Consider the following 26,213-nt stretch of genomic DNA (forward strand, 5'->3'; position numbering starts at 1 on the left):
TACTGTATAGAAAGTAGTTACATACTGCTATAGGAATGTATATATTGTAGAGAATGTAGTTACATACTGCTATAGGAATGTATATACTGTATAGAATGTAGTTACTGCTATAGGAATGTACATACTGTAGAGAATGTAGTTACATACTGCTATAGGAATGTATATACTGTATAGAAAGTAGTTACATACTGCTATAGGAATGTACATACTGTAGAGAATGTAGTTATGTACTGCTATAGGAATGTACATACTGTAGAGAATGTAGTTACATACTGCTATAGGAATGTACATACTGTAGAGAATGTAGTTACATACTGCTATAGGAATGTACATACTGTAGAGAATGTAGTTACATACTGCTATAGGAATGTACATACTGTAGAGAATGTAGTTACATACTGCTATAGGAATGTACATACTGTAGAGAATGTAGTTACATACTGCTATAGGAATGTATATACTGTATAGAAAGTAGTTACATACTGCTATAGGAAAAGAATGCTACAGAAAAAGTATGTAACCATCTAATAATGACAGTATAGCTTCTTGAATTTAGCATTTAGATGAGGGAGAATTTGAATTTATTGAACTGATATTTAGTTGCTGGGAAAGCAGCTTACTTAAATGTGTCAGGTTATGTAGTTTCATTCAGTTGCTTCCAAAAGCCAGACACACCCAAACATACTGATGTAAAGAATTGCTTGTTTTATTCTAAATTTTAAAGAGCCATCAGTACAATTTTCTAATTTCCTCGCTGCCTAACATATGGGAAACACCAGACAATCACATGACTTCCACTGACAGTTGAGATAATCAAAGCACTACCTGATTAGAAGGAGAAAAATTCATGATTCCTGAGAGGTCTCTTCTCTTATTGGGATGGAGAACCCGTGGAAACCTCTGGCTCTTCTTGTTCTTTGGTTAGGGAGATGCCAAATGAGTCACAATACAGATGGGTAAAGCAGTCCTGAAAAGTAGTGCTGTTTGAGAGGTACTGGCTAAAGGGAGTTTCCTTGAGTTGCACAGTAGTCAGATCAAACAAGGGGAAAGGCCTGGGGTAGGGAAAAAAAATAGTGTTACTTTTTTATGTCTGTTCAATACATCTGATTTTCTGTTAAACATTGCCTTTAAAGAAAGTTTTCCTCCACTTGGAAATAAGGTTCTTCATTTTCTATACCAAACTAATTAAAAATCTTAATTAAAATTTCATCTGGATCTATTCAATATGTGGATTTAATTGTACTTATGAGTTTTCACATGTACAATTCTCTAAATACATTTGGGGAGGCATTCATAATTGGGGAATGATAATAAAATCAACATCCTTTTTGGTATATTTTCCTTGAATTTACATAGAAAATACATAAGAGGATCATAGAAATTAGAAATGGGAGAGACCTCGTTTCTTTTACAATATCCTCTTTAAAAAAAAAAGATAACCTCTTCAACTGTAAAGAGAAAGAAAGAGAGTTAACATGCAAATAAAAATGGGGCAGTGTTAAGTATTAGTCTATAGTGGAATTCAAGTTAAAAACATTAAGATGTAGAGTTTTAGAGTATTTAAAAAATGAAGAGTAAGGCAAGGATATATGCTCTAACCACACTTATTCAACATACCACTGGAAGTTATAGCCAGTGCAATAAGGCAAGAAAATGAAATAAAAGGCATACAGATGGGAAAGGGAGAACTGAAGTCATCAGTATTTGTAGATGACATTATTGTCTATGTAGAAAAATCCCAAAAAATTACAAAAAAATCTCCTAGAGCTAATAAATGAATTCAGCAAGGTCACAGGATATAAAATAAACACAGAAAAATAAATTTTGTTTATATATATTAGCAGTGAATACTTGGGCAATGAAATTAAAAATGTAGTTCCTTTCACACACACAAAATGGAATACTTAGTGTAAATCAAAACATGTAAAGGACTTGTGTACTGAAAACTACAAAATGCTGATGAAATAAGATAAACAGAGACATATACTGTGTACATGGATGGAAAAACTCAACATTGTAAAGATGTCACTTCTCCATGAATCGATCTATACGTGTAATGGTAAAACAAAAATTAGTGACAACACCAAATGCTGGTGAGGATGTAGAGAAACTGAATTATACATTCCTAGTGCTGTAAAAAGAAATAACAACTTTGAAAAACAGTTTCGTAGTGTCTTAAAAAAATTATGCAACCAGTCATTGCACTCCTAAGCATCTGTCCCAGAGAAATGAAAACTTATGTTTATACAAAAACCTGTACATGAATGTTCAGAGCATCTGTATGCATAATAAATACCCCAAAACTGGAAACATCCCAAATGTCCTTCAACAAGTGAATGGTTTAACAAACTGTGGTACATACATATGCCATGAAAACTACCCAGCAATAAAAGGGAACAAACTGTTGATACACACAGCAACCTGGATGAATCTCCAGTGAATTTTGCTGAATGAAAAAGGCCAGTCCCCAAAGTTGCACAATACATGATTCTATTTATATAGTACTCTTGAACTGACAAAATCATAGAAATGGAGAACAGCTCAATGGTTGCCAGTTTAGGAAGAAACAACACGAAGGATCCCTAGTTACAGAGCTGTTTTACATCTTGACTGTGTCAGTGTCGATGTCCTGGTTGTGGTATTGGCTATAGTTTTACAAATATCTACATATAGCTATTGTACTATGGTTTGTTCGGGCACATGGGGTTTCTTTGTATTCTCAATAACTGCATGTGAATCAAAATAATCTTTTAAAAATTTTTTAAAGGGAGGGGGATAGAATTAAAAAGTTTAATCCACCAGGAAGGTATAAAAACATGTACTTCTGTGCATCAGATGATATGACTTCAAACTTTATAAAACAAAGATTAGAAATATAAAGATAATTTGAGAAACTACAATGATAGTGGAAAGATTAATATCCCTTGCCTCCCATTCCAACATCATCTGATGAAAAAAGACTGTAGAGCAGCACTTCTCCAACTGTAATGGGCATATCACCTGGGAGTTTGTAAAAGTGCAGATTCTGATTCCATACATCTGGGGTGGGGCCCTGGAATCTACATTTCTAAACAAATGCACAGATGCTGGCATGGCTGTCAGGCAGTTTGAGTAGCAAGGATATGTTGGAAAGGGGAGACATAAAGTGAAAAAATACTCTGAATGATAAGACTACCCCTATACACATGCAGCTTTCTTTCCCTAAGTTGGGTCCCAAAGACTTAAAGATACCAATATTCAGTCTTTCCCACAATCACAGAAAGCTAACCAATCTGATCACATAGACCACAGCCTTGTCTAACTCAATGAAACTATGAGCCATGCCATGTAGGGCCACCTGACAGGTCATGGTGGAGAGATCTGACAGAACGTGGTCCACTGGAGAAGGGAATGGCAAACCACTTCAGTATTCTTGCCTTGAGAACCCCATAAACAGTATGAAAAGGCAAAAAGATAAGACACTGAAAAATGAACTGCCCAGGTCAGTAGGTATCTAATATGTTACTGGAGATCAGTGGAGAAATAACTCCAGAAAGAATGAAGAGACGGAGCCAAAGCAAAAACACCCAGTTGTGGATGTGACTGGTGATGGAAATAAAGTCCAATGCTGTAAAGAACAATATTGCATAGAAACCTGGAATGTTAGGTCCATGAATCAAAGCAAATTGGAAGTGGTCAAACAGATGGCAAGAGTGAATATCGATGTTTTAGGAATGAGTGAACTAAAATGGACTGGAATGGATGAATTTAACTCAGACGGCCATTATATCTACTACTGTGGGCATGGAGTAGCCATCATAGTCAACAAAAGAGTCTGAAATGCAGTACTTGGATGCAATCTCAAAAATGACAGAATGATCACTGTTCGTTTCCAAGGCAAACCATTCAATATCACAGTAATCCAAATCTATGCCCCAACCAGTAATGCTGAAGAAGCCGAAGTTGAAGCTGAAGTTGAACGGTTCTATGAAGACCTACAAGACCTTCTAGAACTAACACCCAAAGTGAAGTGAAGTCGCTCAGTCATGTCTGACTCTTTGCAACCGCATGGACTGTAGCCTACCAGGTTCCTCTGTCCATGGGATTTTCCAGGCAATAGTACTGGAGTGGATTGCCATTTCCTTCTCCAGGGGATCTTCCCAACCCAGGGATTGAACCCGGGTCTCCTGCATTGTAGACAGATGCTTTACCATCTGAGCCACCAGGGAAGTCCCAAAAGAGATGTCCTTTTCATTATAGGGGACTGGAATGCAAAAGTAGGAAGTCAAGAGATACCTGGAGTAACAGGCAAATTTGGCCTTGCAGTACAGAATGAAGCAGGGCAAAGGCTAATAGAGTTTTGCCAAGAGAACACACTGGTCATAGCAAATACCCTGTTCCAACAACACAAGAGAAGACTCTACACATGGACATCACCAGATGGTCAATACTGAAATCAGATTGATTATATTCTTTGCAGCCAAAGATGGAGAAGCTCTAAGAAGAGCTCTAGAAGCTCTTGTTTTAAGTCAGCAAAACCAAGACCAGGAGCTGACTATGGCTCAGATCATGAACTCCTTATTGCCAAATTCAGACTGAAATTGAAGAAAGTAGGGAAAACCACTAGACCATTCAGGTATGACCTAAATCAAATCCCTTATGATTATACAGTGGAAGTGACAAAAAGATTCAAAGGATTAGATCTGATAGACAGAGTGCCTGAAGAACTATGGACGGAGGTTCATGACATTGTACAGGAGACAGGGATCAAGACCATCCCCAAGAAAAAGAAATGCAAAAAGGCAAAATGGTTGTCTGAAGAGGCCTTACAAACAGCTGAAAAAAGAAGAGAAGGGAAAGGCAAAAGAGAAAAGGAAAGATATACCCATTTGAATGCAGAGTTCCAAAGAATAGCAAAGAGAGATAAGAAAGCCTTCCTCAGTGATCAGTGCAAAGAAATATAGGAAAACAATAGAATGGGAAAGACTAGAGATCTCTTCAAGAAAATTAGAGAATACCAAGGGAACGTTTCATGCAAAGATGGGCTCAATAAAGGACAGGAATGATATGGACCTAAAAGAAGCAGAAGATATTAAGAAGAGGTGGCAAGGATACACAGAAGAACTATACAAAAAAGATAATCATGACCTAGATAATCACAATGGTGTGATCACTCACCTAAAGCCAGACATCCTGGAATGCAAAGTCAAGTGGGCCTTAGGAAGCATCACTATGAACAAAGCTACTGGAGGTGATGGAATTCCAGTTGAGCTATTTCAAATCCTGGAAGATATGCTGTGAAAGTGCTGCACTCAATATGCCAGCAAATTTGGAAAACTCAGCAGTGGCCACAGGACTGGAAAAAGTCAGTTTTCATTCCAATACCAAAGAAAGGCAATGCCAAAGATTGCTCAAACTACTACACAATTGCACTCATCTCACACGCTAGTATAGTAATGCTCAAAATTCTCCAAGCCAGGTTTCAACAGTACATGAACCGTGAACTTCCAGATGTTCAAGCTGGTTTTAGAAAAGGCAGAGGAACCAGAGATCAAGTTGCCAACATCCATTGGATCATCAAAAAAGCGAGAGAGTTCCAGAAACACATCTATTTCTGCTTTATTGACTATGCCAAAGCCTTTGACTGTGTGGATCACAATAAACTGTGGAAAATTCTGAAAAAGATGGGAATACCAGACCACCTGACCTGCCTCTTGAGAAATCTGTATGCAGGTCAAGACGCAACAGTTAGAACTGGACATAGAACAACAGACTGGTTCCAAATAGGAAAAGGAGTTCGTCAAGGCTGTGTACTGTCACCCTGCTTATTTAACTTATATGCAGATTACATCATGAGAAATGCTGGGCTGGATGAAGCACAAGCTGGAATCAAGATTGCCGGGAGAAATATCAAGAACCTCAGATATACAGATGACACCACCCTTATGGCAGAAAGTGAAGAACTAAAGAGCCTCTTGATGAAAGTGAAAGAGGAGAGTGAAAAAGTTGGCTTAAAACTCAACAGTCAGAAAACTAAGATCATGGCATCTGGTACCATCACTTTATGGCAAATAGATGGGGAAACAATGGAAACAGTGACAGACTTTTTTGTGGGGGGGCTCCAAAATCACTGCAGATGGTGACTGCAGCCATGAAATTAAAAGACACTTGCTCCTTGGAAGAAAAGTTATGACCAACCTAGATAACATATTAAAAAGCAGAGACATTACTTTGCCAACAAAGGTCCATCTAGTCAAGGCTATGGTTTTTCCAGTAGTCATGTATGGATGTGAGAGTTGGACTGTGAAGAAAGCTGAGCGCTGAAGAATTTTGAACTGTGGTGTTGGAGAAGACTCTTGAGAGTCCCTTGAACAGCAAGGAGATCCAGCCAGTCCATCCTAAAGGAAATCAGTCCTGAATATTCATTGGAAGCACGGATACTGAAGCTGAAACTCCAATACTTTGGCCACCTGATGCAAAGAACTGACTCATTTGAAAGGACCCTGATTCTGGGAATGACTGAAGGCAAGAGGAGAAGGGGACACAGAGGATGAGATGGTTGGATGGCATCACCAACTCAATGGACATGAGTTTGAGTAAGCTCCAGGAGTTGGTGATGGACAGGGAAGCCTGGTGAACTGCAGTCCATGGGGTCGCAAAGAGTCAGTTGGACACGACTGAGTGACTGAACTGAACTGAACTGAAGGGAAAGCTGATCAAATCACTCTACAGTAGAGACCATGGTAGCAAACACAGAGTTTCCAAGCAACTTTTCAGTAATCAGGATCTTAAGTATGAGCAGGAAGTCAAGGTTTTCCATATACTTGAAAGAAAATCTCTAAAATGAATGATGGAGAGCATAACAAATGATCAAAAAAATTCCAAAGGAAACAGACTTCTCAGAGGATTAAAAAAACGCTATCATTTACATTCTCAAAGGATAAGACATGGTACTGCATAGGAAGATGACAACAGGATGCTACATAATAACGGAATATTTGGAGACTACAGAAATATTTGAAAATGAAAATATGTTCTAAATATAATAGCAGAAACAAAAACAAGATAGTTGACGCAATCTCTCAGAAAGCAGAGAAAAAAGACAAAAATACTGAAAATAGGAGAACTTAAGAAAATCAAAAGATCAGCCCAGCAGATCCAATATTGGGCTTATAAAATGAGAGGAAACAGGGAATGGGCGGAAATTATCAAAGCATAATTGGAGAAAATTGGAGAACTTAACATGCAGATTGAAAATGACCATTGAATAGTCTGTTTCTTTTATAGGTGGCAATTACATGTATATTTGCTTTACAATAATTCATTAAACTGTATATTCATGAATTTATGGAATACGTACTTTTTCTGTGTATATGTTATATTGTACAATTCTTTTTTTTTTTTTTTAAGTTAAGGGAAAAAAAGGGAGAGGCCCACCAAGTGTCCAATCCAGTGAATTATAATAGACCTACATCATGAAGGCAATGGCACCCCACTCCAGTACTCTTGCCTGGAAAATCCCATGGACGGAGGAGCCTGGTGGGCTGCAGTCCATGGGGTTGCGAAGAGTCGGACACGACTAAGCGACTTCCCTTTCACTTTTCCCTTTCATGCATTGGAGAAGGAAATGGCAACCCACTCCAGTGTTCTTGCCTGGAGAATCCCATGGACAGGGGAGCCTGGTGGGCTGCAGTCCATGGGGTTGCTGAGGGTCGGACACAACTGAGCGACTTCACTTCACTTTACATCATGACACATAATAAAATTTCAGGATGCTGAGATCAAAAGATACTATAAGCTTCCAGAGAGAAAACAAACAGGTTTCAGACCAAGCATGGCCTGAAGAATTAGAATGGCCCTCTACCTCTGAACAGCAACTCTAAAAGCTGAAAGACAATGGAGCGCTGCCTTCAAAATTCTGAGGGAAATTACTTCTAACCTAGATTCTACACCTTGGCTGTGTTTTCAATAAAATATTAGTGTAAAATAAAAACATTGTCATACATAGCCCTTAAAAATTACCACACAGCCTTTATGGAAGAAGCTAGTACAGGAAAACATATTCCATCATAATGAAGAAGTAGATGAAGCCAGAGGAAGACAGGGTCCAGGAAAAAGAGATCCAACATAAGAGAGAGGCAAAGGGAATCCTAGGAAAAGGGGGGAGGAAGATTCCCAAGCTGAAAGTGTGTCACAGGTCACTAGTGACTAATTAGAATACAAAACATAAGAGACTTTCCTGGTGGTCCAGTGGTTAAGAAGCCACCTTCCAATGCAGGGGACGCGGTTTGATCCCTGGTCAGGGAACTAAGATCCCTATGCTGCAGGGCAACTGAGTCCATGCAATGCAACTCGAGAAGCTTACATGCCATAGCGAAGACCCAGCACAGCCAAAAAAAAAAGGTGGGGGGGAGCAGGGGAGGGGGACAATCAAGGACTTCTTCCAGGTTTTGGGTTGAACAACTCTTCCAAGGAGCGTGTAATTAGACAGAAACACTGAAAGAGCAGGCATGCGAGCAGGGATGCTTTTAGACACATGGAGTTTGAGTGGAGATGGTGGGTATGAAGAACTGACATCTAGGCTAGGCATATGGAGTCCTGTGCTGGCAGAGTAAAGATGGCAACCCAAGTCTCCACAGTGGAAAAGACCACCCAAGAACAAAGTGTAGAATGAGAAAAGAAGGCTTCGACAGAGCCCTGAAAACTCCCAGATTTAAGGATGGGGCAGAAGAGGACCTGGAAAGGCAGGATAAAGGGACAGGAAGAAAACGAAGAGCATGTGAGTGTATCAGGAAGACTAAGAGACGCGATCGCTTCAGGAAGGATGCTATGTTCAATAGCCAGGAAAGAAAAGGATTTAGAAGTGTCCCGTGACCACGTTCCTACTATAGGTGGCTCAGGTTCAGTACCTGGTCGGACAACTAAGATCCCAAAGGCTGTGAGTGAGGTGTGGCCAAAATAAATAAACACTTTTAAAAAAGAATGGTAAATTCTATGTTCTGTGTATTTTACCACGACTAACAAGAAAATCGTGAATCCCATGAACTCTGGACTTTAGGAATAACTTGCCACGTGAACGCAAGGGGGTTGTAGGGGAAACTGCAGGTCAGGAGGCAGGTGCTCTATGGGAACCGTCTGCTCAATATTTCTGTAAACTTAAACTTGCTCTAAAAAAATTGTATCTATTCTTTTAAATAAAAAGATAAAAGTATCCGGTGGATTTAGTGACATGGAAGTCTCTGGTAACAAGGGCAACCATTTGTCCCCATTAGATTATTAAAGATTAATAAGAATGATCTAATAGTTATGAAACTATAGTGAAATGGCACTCTCGTACACTATTGCTGGAAATATAAGTAAGCATCATGTTTTTGATAGGTAATTTAGGAATATCTGTCAAACATAAAATATATATAACCTCTGACCCAGAAATTCTACTGGTACAAGTGTGCAAAGTTTAAGGATAAAAATGTTCAAAGCAGTTCCTTTATGCAAATGTGGGGCCGGGGTACAACGCCATCAAGAGGAAATAGAATGAATAAATACAGTTAAAGAAACATATCCACCAGGACATATGTATACCTAGGGATGAGTCATGCTGATGTATGGCAGAAACCAACATAATATTGTAAAGCAATTATCCTCCAATTAAAAATAAATGAATTAAAAAAAAAGAAATGTATCCAGCAGATGCCTACACCATGCTCGTGAATGAAGTAGATATTATTGTACTAACACAGAGCTATACCTATGACATAGTGAGTATAGTCCCCATGTTTCTAAAATGTACATATAGATACAGATATGCATACACATTATACTATAATGCTAATATACATATATGTTTGTAAATAATAAGGTGAAGAGACAAATAAAAGCGATTAGAGGTGGTCTATAAAAAGGGATTGGGGTGGGGGCAAAAGAGGGCTCTCATTTCTCCACTAGTTGGATTTTTTTTCCTAAGAATGTATTATTTTTATGAATTTTTAAAAGAACATTAAAGGAAAAATAAAAAAAACATCTGCTAAGACAACAGTGTGGGAGAAGTTCGAATGGCCACCGTCTGATACTCTACCGTCTCTGAGACAGGTTCTTGGCATAGATCTGACTGACAAAATCTTGGGCTTGAAATTTTAGGGGTGATGCTTCGCCCTCCCTACAGGCCTTGAGGTGCTGGGAGGAGAACAGCTCGCTCAGATGCTGCAGCACTTGGGGGTGCGGCATGTCCTTCGCTGTGCAGAAGTTTAAGAGTGCATAAAACATGCCCTCCAGCCACTTGATGTTGAGGCTTATTCCCCCTAAACATCAGTGAGAAAGGAAACACCAGTGAGCACCACCTAAAAAGGTCTACAGGGAACCGAGGACAAACCCCAGACAGTGAACGGCTACCTTCTGTCCAAGACAGTTTGGTTATGTAAACTTCTTTACCAGACCAAGAGCCCTGGGTGTGCCCTTTATAACACGTCATGTGTTAACCCTACCTACAGATAGGTTAATGTAGACATTGCTAATGACAAATGCATCTTGGGAAATCTCTGGAATGGTTCTTGCAATAAGGCGCACTGCAAGATTACAGTAAGGAAAAGCCATTTGGTCCCAGAGGCTGCATTCTTTTGTTTAAACAGGCTCTCCTCTCTGGTTGTTGCCAACTCATCCTTAGAAGGTCTGATTAATCACACTTCTCAGCTTTTCCTTTAAAAAGGCTGCTTTTTAAAAAAATTTTTTTTAGATTTTTAAAAAATGTGGATCATTTTTTAAAGTCTTTGCTGAATTTATTACAATATTGCTTCTGTTTATATATACATATATATATATACACACACACACATACACACCTGTGGCTCAGCTGGTAAAGAATCCGCCTGCAATGCAGGAGATCTGGGTTCGATCCCTGGGTTGGGAAGATCCCCTGGAGAAGGGAACGGCTACCTACTCCAGGATTCTGGCCTGGAGAATTTCATGGACTATATAGTCCATGGGGTCACAAAGAATCGGACACAACTGAGCGGCTTTCAGTTTTCATATACATTTTTAAGTATTTATTTTATCTTTGGCTGCGCTGGGTCTTCACTGCTGCGCGGGCTTTTCTCTAGTTGCTGCAGACGGGGGCTACTCCCTAGTTGTAATATACGGGCCTTTCGCTGCAGTGGCCTCTCTGGCTGCAGAGCGTGGGCTCCAGGGCATTCAGGCTTCAGTGGTTTTGGCTCTGGGGCTCTAGAGCACTGGTTCAATAGTTGTGGCACAAGGGCTTAGCTGCTTTGCAGCATGAGGGATCTTCCCAGATCAGGGACCAAGCCCGCATCTCCTACATTGGCAGGTGGAACCACTGAGCCACCAGGGAAGCCCTGCTTCTGTTTTTTTATATTTTGGTTTTTTTGGCCACGAGGCATGTGGGATTTTAGCTCCCCAACCAGGGGTCAAACCCGAACCCCCTGCTTTGGATGGCAAATTCTTAACCACTAGACTGACAAGGGAAGTCCCTAAAAAGGCTGCTTTTTGCCACCAAAGTTGTTCCCATATAAAACCTAAGTAGCTGAGAATGCCATCTAGCATCTAGCATGTTCTTCCCCCCCACACACACCCTCAGCACAACCACACCAGGGTTTAATAAGACAGCAACAGGTCAAGAGGAAGGTAATTTTCAAAAGTGCCAAAAATATGGTGAGCCCTTACCAGCAGGGCTGTAGGGGCAGGTAGCCTGAAGAATCACGGGGTCTTGGAGAGCAGCGGTGATCTCATTGGCCTCCCAGACGTGGGCAAGATCTTCAGCACACTGATACTGGGGCCTCAAGATGTTAGTGTGATTCAGTAGGAGTTTCAACCTGCAAGTAAAGCAATCAAGGCAGGGAGTGCAGAGCCAGGACTGGAATGAACCAGCACGTGATCCACGGAGGGCACATCCAGCCCCAACCACACAGTCCCCTGCACAGCACAGCCCAGAGGCAAATGCAGGTGTGGGACAACCTCTTAGCTGGACGGTTCACCCATCCTCCTCAGATACACTTATTGAAAGTTACCACGAGCCAGGCGCTGGGCCCAGCACTAGACGTACCAAAAGGGTATCTGACACATGCTCTCCATCAGTTTTCATGCTGTTGACCCGGATACAAGGGAACACGAGTCAACTTCAAGTAGGTGAAAGTGAAAGTTGCTCAGTTGTGTCCGACTCTTTGTGACCCTGTGGACTATATATACAGTCCATGGAATTCTCCAGGCCAGAATCCTGGAGTGGGTAGCCTTTCCCTTCTCCAGGGGATCTTCCCAATCCAGGGATCGAACCCAGGTCTCCTGCACTGCAAGTGGATTCTTTACCAGCAAAACCACAAGGGAAGCCCCAAGTAGGTGGAAACAATGCTCTGTTTCTGCTCTAAACATTTGCACATCAAAGAAAATGCCCCACCCGCAAGTGGTGTTGATGGAAAAAAGGGGAGGACACAATTTCAAAGGCTGGCTTGGGCCCTTCTGCTGATGAAGATGCTTCCACCTCATGACCGGGAATGGTCAACTCCAAGAGGTAGGGGCGGGGGTGGACATGAGGTGACAGAGAGGTCCTGCCAGCCCTGTGCTCACCCTAACAAGATACCTGGATACTGGGATGGCAGAGACAAAGCTGTACACAATGCAGTCTTTCCCAAGCCGGGTTTGAATTTCTACGCAGATATTAGGCAGCTGAGATGGCAAGCAGCAGAGGAATACCACATTGGCCCATCCCACCAGAGAAGCGTTCTGATAAAAACACTGGATTCCCAGTTTCTTGAATTCATCTGGGAGGGAATAAAAGAAGTCAGATAGATCACAATACAGAAGACTTCGGACTCAACATCAACTTTGGGTAAAGTGAAAATTGTAGTCCTGTCTGACTCTTTGCGATCTCATGGACTGTAGCTTGCCCGGCTCTTCTGTCCATGGAATTCTCCAGGCAAGAGTACTGGAGTAGATTGCCATTTCCTCCTCCAGGGGATCGTCCTGATCCAGGGATTGAATTTGGGTCTTCTGCATTGCAGGCAGATCCTTTACCAATTGAGCCTCTAGAGAAGCCCCCAACTTTGGGGAGAGGGTGGCAACTATTTTATCTCAAGTCTTGTCACCAGGTGTGGCTTCCTAGGTGGCGCTAGTGGTAAAGAACCTGTCTGCCAATGCAGGAGACGTAAGAGATACCAGTTCGATCCCTGGGTCAGGAAGATTCCCTGGAGGAGGGCATGGCAACCCACTCCAGTATTCTTGCCTGGCGAATCCCATGGACAGAGGAGTCTGGCAGGCTATGGTCCAAAGGGTCGCAAAGAGTTGGATACAACTGAAGTGACCTAGCACGTACACACACTTGTCACCACATAAATCAGAAGAAATTCCCTTACAGCTTCTAAAAGCCACACAGCAAAGCCCTGGCCCCACGACTACGACAGCTGATGCCACCACAGCTGTGCTCGAGATTGTTAGATAACTCATCCTGACCTCATGTTTAAACCAAACGCTAGAATTTTTCAGATTTTTTTTTTTTTAGAAAGAGAAAAGTCTGAACAAAGCCTTCTGCTCCAGTTTACTGACTTTACCATGTATCAGGTGATGTATGAAGTACCTGACACACATTATTGAGGGAATCCTTGGCTTCCCTGGTGGTTCAGTTGGTAAGGAATCACCTGCAATGCAGGAGACTTAGTTTTGATCCCTGAGTCAGCAAGATCCTCTGGAGAAGGAAATGGCAACCCACTCCAGTATTCTTGCCTGGGAAATCCCATGGACAGAGGAGCCTGAGAGGTATAGTCCATGGGGTCATAAAGAGTCGGACATGAATTAGTGACTAAACCCCCAATGGGGAATCCTCACAAGAACCTTATGAGGCAGAGGCCAGTATTATCCCTCTATTATAGGGATAGAATATTTCCCTATAAACTATATATCCCTATATTACAGAAGTGAAAGCTGAAGCTTCGAGAATCACGTGACTGGGAATTTCCTGGCAGTCCAGTAGTTAGGACTCTGGGCTTCCATTGCAGGGGCGTGGGTTTGGTCCCTGATCGGGTAAAGACAAGCAACCAAAGCAAAATAAAACATGCTCTTTATAAAACAGAATTGTGTGACTGGGACACAGTTAAACAGCTTAACTGGCTTGAACTGGTGGAGAGAGAGTGACTGAGAGAGTGGAAGAGGGAAGAGGACAGGAGTAGTTTGGGAAACTCTGCTTGTAGTTTCAGTAAAGTGTACACAATTTAATGTCAACAAGATATTTATAAACACAGAGAGAAACATAATAACTCATGTCCTTGCTAAAACCACTCCTTGGTAGCTAATCATTTGATTGTACTTATGTGACCTGAGGGGTTTCCCAGGTGACTCAGTGGTAAAGAATCCATCGGCCAATGCAGGAGACACGAGTTCGATCCCTGGTTGGGGAGGATCCCAAATGCCACGGAGCAGCTAAGCCCATGAGCCGCAACTGTTGAGCCTGTGCTCTCAGGCCCACGAACTACTGAAGCCCACACGCCCAAATGTTCGTACTCTGCAACAAGAGAAGCCACCGCAATGAGCTAGCCCACACATCGCAACTAGAGAATAGCCCCCATTCACTGCAGCTAGAGAAAAACCCTCACAGCAGCAAAGACCCAGTGCAGCCATAAAATAAATAAATAAAACTATTAAGAAAAAAGAAACCTACTGTATAGCACAGAGAATTACACTCAATATTTTGTAATCACCTATGTGGGAAAAGAATCTGAAAAAGAACATACATACTTATATGATGTATAACTAAATCACTTTATTGTACATCTGAAAACAACACCTTATAAATCAACTATACTTCAATTAAAAAAATAATTAAAACTAATTTAGAGCAAAGAAAAAGTACAAACTGTATGATTCCATTTGTACAAAATTCTACAGAATGTAAACTAACTGGTAGTGACAGAAATCAGATCAGTGGTTTCCTGAGTGGGACCTGCAGGGAGGTGGAGAGGTTCATCACTTGACTGTGTTGATGCTTTCATAGGAGCATACAGGTGTCAAAACATCAGACTGTACACTTAAAAATATTTTTTAAAATATTTATTTATTTGGCTGTGCCGGGTCTTAGTTGCGACATGTGGGATCTTTAGTTGCGGCATTTGGGGTCTAGTTCCCTGACCAGGGATAGACCCAGGCCCCTTATCTTGGGAGCATGGAGTCTCAGCCACTGAAACAGCAGGGAAGTCCCTCAAACTATACACTTTCAAAATGTACAATTTATTATATACAAAGTGTATCTCAATAAAGCTGTATCTGTTCTTTGACCTAGCAATTAAAAAAAAAATTATGAATCAGGAAGTCCTACTCAGTAGGGCACAGTTACATAAATTACCTTAAGTCATACTTTAGGAATACTGTACAACCTTAAAATCATGATTTTCAAGAATGTCAAATAATATGCAAATGATCCATTAACTGTTTTTAAAAGCAGGATACAAAAAGCTTTGCATAGTTTTAGTTACTGGTATAATCTGATATAATCAGAAGAAAAAATGGAAAAGCAATGATAACCTGATAAGGAAATTATAGGTAGTTATTATTTACTTTCCTATAGAGTAATTTTCTAAATTTTTTATAACACGCATGTATTATTTTACGTTTTAAATTATTGAAATATAATTTGCACACAGTGCATCACACAGATTTGAAGTAAATAGTTTGATTCTTTTTGACAAATGCAGACATCCAAGGAACGTGCACCTTTCTCAAGAAACAGAATGTCTACATCTGCCCAGAAAGTTCCCTGGGGCCTCTTCTCAGTCTCCCCAGAAGCACTCACTGTTCTGATTTCTACCACCAGAGGTTAATAAATGGAATCACTGCAAAACATTAAAAAATTTTTTTTCAGTACGTGGTATTATTATTTTTTTGACTCTGCCACATGGCATGCAGGATCTTAGCTCCCCAACCAGGGATCGAACACATGCTCCTTGGAGTGGAAGCATGGAGTCCTAACCACTAGAAAGCCAGAGAAGTCCCCCGTAAATGGTGTTTTTAAAAAACAAGGCCAAATGTTTGGAAGCAGTAAACCACTTGGACTCTAACTGGTCCAGTTAGAAGATTTGAATTCTGTTTGGAAAGCATCTCTGAATCAAAGACCCAGAAAGATATCTGGCCACAGGGCGCAGGGAGGAGAGATGGATATAAATATTTAGGTGGAAAAGAAAGGCGCTTTAGGGAACAAGTTTTTAAAAAAAATCTTTCTGGGACTTCCCTGGTAGTCCAGAGGCTAAGACTCTGTGCTCCCAATGCAGGGGGCCCAGGTTCCATCCCTGGTTGGAGAACTAGACCCCACATGCCGAGACTGAAAAAAGATCCTGAATGCCACAATGAAGATTAAAGATCCCAAGTGCCGCAGCTAAGACCCAGTGCAGCCAAATTAAGTATTGAAATTAAAAAAAAAACACTTTCCAGCTTTTCTCAGGGCTAGCAAGCTGAGAACTCGGCCAGCTGTATGCAAGGATTCCTCTTTCGAGGGCCCCTTTCCAAATGGCCTGCCCAGTGCTCCTCACCCAGGGTCTCTGGCCTCCGAGTGGAGATCCGCAGATTCTCAGCAGGGATGGGGATGAACTGGAGCAGCGTGTGTGCCAGCTGCTTCCCAAGGTGGCCGCCTCCGATGATGCCCACCTTTAATGTATCGTCATCTTGAGTTTCTTCACGCAACCCAGTCAAGTGACATTTAGAGGTTCGCTTCTCCAGTACTGATTTTCTGGCGAATGATTCTCTGGAGAATGAACACAGACACACACAAATATTAAGACATGCATGTGTGTTGTATGAAAGGAGAGAAGGTTAGCACTCCCCTTGACAAGGATGGAAGAGGCTCTCGGGCCTGACAACATGCATACGGTTAGGGCATTGCCACCTCCTTCGTGGCATCTAACCACTGTTTTTAAAGAGACACATGTACCCCAGCATTTATTACTGCACTGTTTCCAATAGCTAGGACACAGAAGCAACCTAGATGTCCATCGGCAGATGGTGGTACATATATACAATAGAATATTACATATCGGCAGATATGTGGTACATATATACAATAGAATATTACTCATCTATGAGAAAGAATGTATTTGAGTCAGTTTTAATGAGATGGGTGAAACTGGAGCCTATTATAGAGTGAAATAAGTCAGAAAGAGAAATACCGGTACAGTATATTAACACACATATATATATATGGAATTTAGAAAGATGATAACGAGGATCTTATATACAAGGCAGCAAAAGAGACACAGATGTAAAGAACAGACTTTTGGACTGTGTGGGAGAAGGGGAGGGTGGGATGATTTGAGAGACTAGCATTGAAACATGTATATTACCATAGTTAAAATAGATGACCAGTGCAAATTCGATGCATGAAGCAGGGCACTCAAAGCCAGTACTCTGGGACAACCCAGAGGGCTGGGGTGGGGAGGGAGGTGGGAGGGGCGTTCAGGATGGGGGGACACATGTGCACCCATGATGGATCCATGTTAATGTATGGCAAAAAGCACGATAATATTGCAAAATAATTATCCTCCAATTTAAATAATTTTTTTAAAAAGACATGCACGCCCTTAGCCCTTCTTGACTGTCAATCTCTGACTTTCTCTGCTTTAACTTCCTCAAATGCAGCCTGCTGCACCACCTTAAGTCCTTCAGAGAGAAGCATTCCAACTATGTGCCACTGACCCAGCTTCAGGCTTCCCTGGTGGCTTAGTCGGTAAAGAATCTACCTACCAATGCAGGAGATGCAGGTTCAGTCCCTGCGTTGGGAAGATTCCCTGGGGAAGGAAATGGTGACCCACTCCAGTATTCTTGCCTGGGAAATCCCATGCACAGAAGAGCCTGGTGGTTTACAGTCCATGGGGTCGCAGAGTCGGACTAGACCTAATGACTAAACCACAACAACAATGACCCAGCTTCTCTGGATGGAATGAAATGTTCCTCCTGAGTGAATTTTCCAAAGAGTAAAGCATACCCCTTTCAAAAGATCAGCGCTTGTTTAAAACCTTCTTAAATGAACTCTTTTTTGGTTACATGTATTGTGCATTTCCTTGCCTTCTTAAACACAAGGTCTGACTGTTTTTGCCGCAGGACCATCACTGTGAACAGCCACCATCATACCTTATCCCGGAACACAGGGAGCCAGTCCTTCCACTGTTTCCTGCGTGGACAGTGGTCCATTTCCATCTCCACCAGGACAAGTGCACTCCTCTCCTACCATACACCTCCTCTTCCTGGTTTGCTATTTCAGTTCTGCACACACCCAGGAAATCAAGTAACTTAGCTTTTTCTCCAATGTGATGATTTATCAAAGAAAATGGTTTATATGGGAAAACAGACCGGAGAAAGGGAGGATCAAGGATTTGAGGCCACTCTTTCTGGAGATTCACTCACTGTTGGTTCTGGATGTGTTTCCTTGGCCCAAGATGAACAAGGTCTGACCCCTGAACACATAGGCATGATTTTATGTTGTTATAGGATGATCTTGATATCTGTGGGGCTTCCCTGGTAGCTCAGCTGGTGAAGAATCCACCTGCAATGCAGGAGACCCTGGTTCGATTCCCGGGTTGGGAAGATCCGCTGGAGAAGGGATAAGCTATGCACTCCAGTATTTGGGGGCTTCCCTGGTGGCTCAGCTGGTAAAGAATCTGTCTGTGATGCAGGAGACCTGGGTTCAATCCCTGGGGTGGGAAGATACCCTGGAGAAGGGAAAGGCTACCCACTCCAGTATTCTGGCCTGGAGAATTCCATGGACTGTGTAGTCCATGGGGTTGCAGAGAGTCAGACATGACTGAGCGACTTTCACTTCACTTATAGTTGTTCTGTATTTCTGTGAAAAAATGGAGTCTTTACACTCTGGAGCTTCCATCTAAGCATGACAAGCCACATTCTATGTGAGGCTTCTCTTTTGGTTAAAAGGAGAGCGTTTTCCCACTGTGCCTAATCCTTCCAAATAGAAGGTGCCTCCTGAGAGTTTCCCATGTTGGTTTCTCATCACACGTCTTTGGAGGCAGCCCACAGGTTTATGCTTCCCTATCAGAAACCCTTCTTCAGTGATCAATGCAAAGAAATAGAGGAAAACAACAGAATGGGAAAGACTAGGGATCTCTTCAAGAAAATCAGAGATACCAAAGGAACATTTCATGCAAAGATGAGCTCGATAAAGGACAGAAATGGTATGGACCTAACAGAAGCAGAAGATATTAAGAAGAGATGGCAAGAATACACAGAAGAACTGTACAGAAAAGATCTTCACGACCCAGATAATCACGATGGTGTGATCACTGACCTAGAGCCAGACATCCTGGAATGTGAAGTCAAGTGGGCCTTAGGAAGCATCACTATGAACAAAGCTAGTGGAGGTGATGGAATTCCAGTTGAGCTACTCCAAAACCTGAAAGATGATGCTGTGAAAGTGCTGCACTCAATATGCCAGCAAATTTGGAAGACTCAGCAGTGGCCACAGGACTGGAAAAGGTCAGTTTTCATTCCAATGCCAAAGAAAGGCAATGCCAAAGAATGCTCCAACTACTGCACAATTGCACTCATCTCACACGCTAGTAAAGTAATGCTCAAAATTCTCCAAGCCAGGCTTCAGCAATATGTGAACCGTGAACTTCCTGATATTCAAGCTGGTTTTAGAAAAGGCAGAGGAACCCTCTGGTTGCCAACATCCGCTGGATCACAGAAAAAGCAAAAGAGTTCCAGAAAAACATCTATTTCTGCTTTATTGACTATGCCAAAGCCTTTGACTGTGTGGATCACAATAAACAGTGGAAAATTCTGAAAGAGATGGGAATACCAGACCACCTGATCTGCCTCTTGAGAAATTTGTATGCAGGTCAGGAAGCAACAGTTAGAACTGGACATGGAACAACAGACTGGTTCCAAATAGGAAAAGGAGTACGTCAAGGCTGTATATTGTCACCCTGTTTATTTAACTTCTATGCAGAGTACATCATGAGAAACGCTGGACTGGAAGAAACACAAGCTGGAATCAAGATTGCCGGGAGAAATATCAATAACCTCAGATATGCAGATGACACCACCCTTATGGCAGAAAGTGAAGAGGAACTCAAAAGTCTCTTGATGAAAGTGAAAGTGGAGAGTGAAAAAGTTGGCTTATTAAAGCTCAACATTCAGAAAACGAAGATCACAGCATCCGGTCCCACTACTTCATGGTAAATAGATGGGGAAACAGTGGAAACAGTGTCAGACTTTATTTTTCTGGGCTCCAAAATCACTACAGATGGTGACTGCAGCCATGAAATTAAAAGACGCTTACTCCTTGGAAGAAAAGTTATGACCAACCTAGATAGCATATTCAAAAGCAGAGACATTACTTTGCCAACAAAGGTTCGTCTAGTCAAGGCTATGGTTTTTCCTGTGGTCATGTATGGATGTGAGAGTTGGACTGTAAAGAAGGCTGAGCGCCGAAGAATTGATGCTTTTAAACTGTGGTATTGGAGAAGACTCTTGAGAGTCCCTTGGACTGCAAGGAGATCCAGCCAGTTCATTCTGAAGGAGATCAGCCCTGGGTGTTCTTTGGAAGGAGTGATGCTGAAGCTGAAACTCCAGGACTTTGGCCACCTCATGCGAAGAGTTGACTCATTGGAAAAGACTCTGATGCTGGGAGGAATTGGGGGCAGGAGGAGAAGGGGACAACAGAGAATGAGATGGCTGGATGGCATCACTGACTCGATGGACGTGAGTCTGAGTGAACTCTGGGAGTTGGTGATGGACAGGGAGGCCTGGCGTGCTGTGATTCATGGGGTCGCAGAGTCAGACACGACTGAGCGACTGATCTGATCTGATCTGATCTGATCAGTCAGCAAACTGCTTGAGTCCTCTGCCTCCTCAGGTATGTGCTATACCTTTAATATGCTTGACTGGGATCTGGGCCCCCATCTGGGAGTTAATCTAATGTCAGAGGAAAGTAAACTGAGAAGTAGACTGAGGGGTGGGCGTTGGGGAGGCAACAAATGCTCCAAGAGTGACCTAGAGTTACAGAATCCAGGAGCCTTAGTCCTAAGTACTTGGCTCTCACATGCCTCTTATTCAAGTGTCAAGAAGCCAGGACTGGACTGAGAGCTTCTTTGAAAATCAGTATTCCTGTTTTCAGGCAAGTCATCTGGCCATAGGGACCCCCAAAGTCCGTGGAAGCTTTCTTGTGAGGAGGCATTCCACTGTTAGCCCGAAAAGAAAAAAAATGACCCCCATTTTCAGCCAATAGACATGGAATGGCCCGTCATTAGCATCTGTGGAAGACAAGCTGGTTGTCCTGATGAGAGTGAATGAATGGATGGGTGAATGGATGATTTAATCAGTCTACTCACCAAAAGGAAACCACCATTAATCCATGCCACATTACATAACCACAGCCAAGGCACCCTGGTGTGCGTCTCCCTGGTGCTTTCAGACCAGGAGTGCTTCAGTGTAGGTTACACAAGGCAGGAAGACACTCCCCCTGCCAAAGTTATGCTCCAATATAAAAAGTCATCTGGATTCTCTGCAGAGATTCTTCTCCATCTACTTGACCCTAGGGACCCAGCGTACCTCAAATTATGGAGTAGCTTGCAGAAGAAGGTTGCGTGGGCGCAGGCCTTGGTCATCAGACCATGAGAACGGCCCAGCAAATACAGCCAGCTTTGGTCTTCCTCATGAATCCCGGACTCAAACTTCATGGTCTCAAGATCCTCTAGCAGGTCCATCTCCAAGCCAGCATCTACTGCAGTGACAGATGCCAATCATTTCGACCATCTGTCCCCCAAGAAAGAGCGGGGCATGCGCCCAAGTCCCTGGTTCTCCTGATGGCGATTTCAGCACCTCCCCTCCCAGTTCCAAACTGGCAGCTCCCATCCACTTCTCTGAGTCTGAGTCCTGGAGGATTCCTAAGCACTGACTACCTGTGAATCTGGCTTTCTTGGTGGCTCAGCAGTAAAGAATCGGCCTGCAGTGCAGGAGATCCAGGAGATGCAGTTTCAATCCCTGGATCGGGAAGATCCCCTGGAGGAAATGACAACCCACTCCAGTATTCTTGCCAGGAAAACCGCATGAACAGAGGAGCCTGGTGGGCTACAGCCCATAGGGTCACAAAGAGTTGGACACGACTGAGCGACTACTGAGCCTACACCCATCAATCAAGAATACTGGATTCATGAAAAACCTGGACAAGATCCATGTAGGCTCCAGGCACATTTTTCAGCACCTGTATTTCCATGAGCAATGGGTTTCACAGGCGCTCTTGGGCCAGGACGTTTTTCCCTTCCATTCTCTTAGAGATAGGACTGGACACTTAAGACCACATTTCACAGAAATTCACCCCTTTCCCCAAACTCTCTTTTCCCACAGGGTAGAAAAGAACCCAAACTAAATACCATGGCCCTCTGTCTAGAGCAGGGACATCTAGATTTTAGAAAATGAAGCCAGAGATGTATTAGCCCCTCTATGTGTATCTCTCACCAACCAATCTGAGGAAAAGATGGCTCTGATCCTCAGGACATCTCATCCTGGAAGGTAATAACTACATTTTCAGGGAGGATTACCCAGGAAAGTTGTCATTATGACTCCTTAGCTACTAGGTTACTTCAGGCTTGGAGTCTTAAAGGGGCCAGCCCCACCTAGAGGTTTTCCAGACCTACGCCATGAGGGCATGAATTCCTTCACTACTTCTCAGAATACTATACCAGGGCAGCCTGGGATCCCCCTTTTCCCAGCAGAAGGTTCTGGACTTCTAGATTTTTCTTTTTTTGCACACTCCAATATCATTCAAATCTTAGCACTACTCAGGAGTTAACTTTTCAAGCCCCTCCTTTTTGTGTTCAAGAAATCAATGCATCAGTTCAGTTCAGTCACTCAGTCGTGTCCGACTCTTTGCGACCCCATGAATCGCAGCACGCCAGGCCTCCCTGTCCATCACCAACTCCCAGAGTTCACTCAGACTCATGTCCATCGAGTCGGTGATGCCATCCAGCCATCTCATCCTCTGTCGTTCTCTTCTCCTCCTGCCCCCAATCCCTCCCAGCATCAGAGTCTTTTCCAATGAGTCAACTCTTTGCATGAGGTAGCCAAAGTCCTGGAGTTTCAGCTTCAGCATCATTCCTTCCAAAGAAATCCCAGGGCTGATCTCCTTCAGAATGGACTGGTTGGATCTCCTTGCAGTCCAAGGGACTCTCAAGAGTCTTCTCCAATACCACAGTTTAAAAGCATCAATTCTTCGGCGCTCAGCCTTCTTTACAGTCCAACTCTCACATCCATACATGACCACAAGAAAAACCATAGCCTTGATTAGACAGACCTTTGTTGGCAAAGTAATGTCTCTGCTTTTGAATATGCTATCTAGGTTGGTCATAACTTTCCTTCCAAGGAGTAAGCGTCTTTTAATTTCATGGCTGCAGTCACCATCTGCAGTGATTTTGGAGCCCAAAAAAATAAAGTCTGACACTCTTTCCACTGCTTCCCCATCTATTTACCATGAAGTGATGGGACCAGATGCCATGACCTTCATTTTCTGAATGTTGAGTTTTAAGCCAACTTTTTCACTCTCCTCTTTCACCTTCATCAAGGCTCTTTAGTTCCTCTTCACTTTCTGCCATAAGGGTGGTGTCATCTGCATATCTGAGGTTATTGATATTTCTCCCGGCAATCTTGATTCAAGCTTGTGTTTCTTCCAGCCCAGCGTTTCTCATGATGTACTCTGCATAGAAGTTAAATAAGCAGGGTGACAATATACAGCCTTGACGTACTCCTTGTCCTATTTGGAACCAGTCTGTTGTTCCATGTCCAGTTCTAACTGTTGCTTCCTGACCTGCATACAAATTTCTCATTCAATGCATAAATAATAATAAATAAAATAATAAATGATAAAATTAATTCTGGGGATCTGATGTACATCATGGTGACTACAGGTAACAATACAGCATTGTCTACTTTAAATTTGCCAAGAGTAGATCTTAAGTGTTCTCACCACACACACAAAAATGATAACTGTGAGAAAATTTTATTGAGGTGAAATTCACAAAACAGCCATTTAAAAGTGAACAATTAGATACATTCAGTGTTGCTCACCCACTGCCTCTAGCTCCAAGACCTTCTCATCCCTCTCCAAAGGAAGCCTGGCCCTTACGAAGCAGTCACTCCCCACTTCCACCCTACACCCACCCCCTCAGCCCTAGGCAACCACACATCTGTTTCTTGCCTCTGTGGAATTACCTTTTCTGGCTATTTCCCATGAACAGTTGCTGTTCAGTCGCTAAGTCACGTCTGACTCTTTGCGACCCCATGGACTACAGCACGCCAAGCTTCCCTGTCCTTCACCATCTCCCGGAGTTTGCTTGTTTAGACTCACGTCCACTGTTGGTGATGCCATCCAACCATCTCATCCTCTGTCGCCCCCTTCTCCTCTTGCCTTCAATCTTTTCCAGCATCAGGGTCTTTTCCAATGAGTCAGCTCTTCACATCAGGAGGTCAAAGAATTGGAGCTTCAGCTTCAGCACCAGCCCTTCCGATGAATATTCAGGCTTGATTTCACATGAATGGAATCATACAAAATGCAACCTTTAGTGTCTGGCTTCTCTAATCCCTTTTCTAGGAGGGCTCTTAGGTCACTTTGCTCTCAATCTCTTTAAAAGCAAAGTCTCCAGAACTTGAGGTGAAGAGCAAACAAGGTCTCAAGTCTAAGAAACCCTCCCTTAGACCATAACAGTGGGTTGTGGTGAGTGCTAAGCCGCTTCAATTGTGTCTGACTCTTTGCAACCCCATGGAGTGTAGCTCACCAAGCCCCTCTGTCCATAGGATTCTCTAGGCAAGAATACTGGAGTGGGTTGCCATGCCCTCCTCCAGTGGATCTTCCCTGACCCAGGGATCAAACCCACATCTCCTGCGGCTCCTACCTTGCAGGCAGATTCTTTACCGCTGAGCCACCAGGAAAGCGCATAACATTGGGTGAGCCACTCGAATGTTGTAAGTGATGTTTCCTGATCCAAAGGAAAAGGAAGCGCAAAACCTCCCAGCTCAGCACAACGAGGCACAGGTTTGCTGTACCAGCATTGGATTCGAGATCCATCCTTTACTTACATGTTCTTGAAAACGGGGATCCGCTGGTTGTGGCTTTGTGACACATGCAGGTGGCTAGGGGGAACTACATTTTCCAGCATCTTGTCCCTGTCTGTTTCCAGTTAGGGTGTGCCGCCGGAGAGCTTTCCCTGCAGGACTGGAGGTGGACGAGGCTGGGGGTGGCGCTTTCGCTGTCTGGGGGCAGTGGTTGATCTGATGACTACTATACCTTCCCCAGATCCTCCTGCAGCTTCTCACACTCCTGGGCCACACGTGTGTTCCGCTGCATGACAGATGCCACCAGTGAGCTGCCCCTGCAGGTCACCCACTTCGTCAGGTTGGAGGAGGTGAGAACTGGCAGGAGTTCCAGTCCATGTGTGGGCTCTGGCTCCTCCTCCCTCACTTTTTATCCACCTTCCCATCCCCACCACCTGCCCTTTGGATTGCCAGCTCTAAGACCAGACGAGAAGACAACCTTTCAGAGACCATTTAACCAGCTGCCGTTACTTGAGCAAGGTCAAGGGCCTGTAATGAATTCCATGTGGAGATTAGACAGACAGATGGGTGGACTATACACTTCTAGTGGTTCTGCCTCTCTGAATGAATCCTCATAGGCTGGTTAAGTCACCAGTATCTGTTTGAAGATCAGTCCATAACTTCAGCACGATTTTTGTTGTTGTTTGCTGTACCTCACAGCCTGTGGGATCTTTGTTCCCCAACCAAGTATTGAACCTGAGATCTCGGCACTGAAAGTGCGGATTCCTAACTGCTGGACCGCCAGGGAATTCCTTTCAGCACAATTTAGCAAATTAAACTCCCATTTCTTTAACAGCAGGGCTTCCCTGAGAGCTTAGCTGGTAAAGAATCCGCCTACAATGCAGGAGACCCCAGTTCGATTCCTAGGTCTGGAAGAACTGCTGGAGAAGGGAAAGGCTACCCAGTCCGGTATTCTTAGGCTTTCCTGGTGGCTCAGCTGGTAAAGAATCTGCCTGCAATGTGGGAGACCTGGGTTCGATCCCTGGGTTGGAAAGATCCCCTGGAGAAGTGAATGGCTACCCACTCCAGTATTCTGGCCTAGAGAATTCCATGGGGTCACAAAGAGTTGGACACGACTGAGTGACTTTCACCTTTGCTTCACTTTCTTCAACAGCAGGACAGTTGGGGGGACTTCTCTGGTGGTCCAGTGGTTAAGA

The 26,213-nt window shown here is 43.1% G+C and overlaps 2 protein-coding genes and 1 non-coding gene across 3 annotated transcripts in view; 2 read left to right on the forward strand and 1 right to left on the reverse strand.

The window, feature by feature from the left end:
• The window catches only part of SAMD15 (sterile alpha motif domain containing 15), a 45,272-nt gene that overhangs the window by 12,448 nt on the left and 6,611 nt on the right, over positions 1-26,213 (forward strand). The gene's annotated exons all lie outside the window — the stretch shown is intronic.
• On the reverse strand, positions 691-22,717 carry NOXRED1 (NADP dependent oxidoreductase domain containing 1). The gene is made up of 7 exons (XM_024998150.2): positions 22,429-22,717; positions 21,523-21,694; positions 16,494-16,705; positions 12,563-12,743; positions 11,653-11,801; positions 10,055-10,277; positions 691-1,052 (listed from the first exon to the last, which is right to left on the reverse strand). Exons 1-7 carry the CDS (start codon positions 22,472-22,474, stop codon positions 872-874), a joined length of 1,164 nt encoding a protein of 387 aa, XP_024853918.2. The 5' UTR covers positions 22,475-22,717; the 3' UTR covers positions 691-871.
• Positions 16,751-16,876, forward strand: LOC112448623 (U6atac minor spliceosomal RNA). Its single transcript, XR_003037005.1, has one exon. It is a non-coding gene; the product is annotated as a U6atac minor spliceosomal RNA (small nuclear RNA).

The sequence above is a fragment of the Bos taurus genome, chromosome 10 (genome assembly GCF_002263795.3).
Source record: "Bos taurus isolate L1 Dominette 01449 registration number 42190680 breed Hereford chromosome 10, ARS-UCD2.0, whole genome shotgun sequence".
Taxonomy (NCBI): Eukaryota; Metazoa; Chordata; class Mammalia; order Artiodactyla; family Bovidae; genus Bos; species Bos taurus.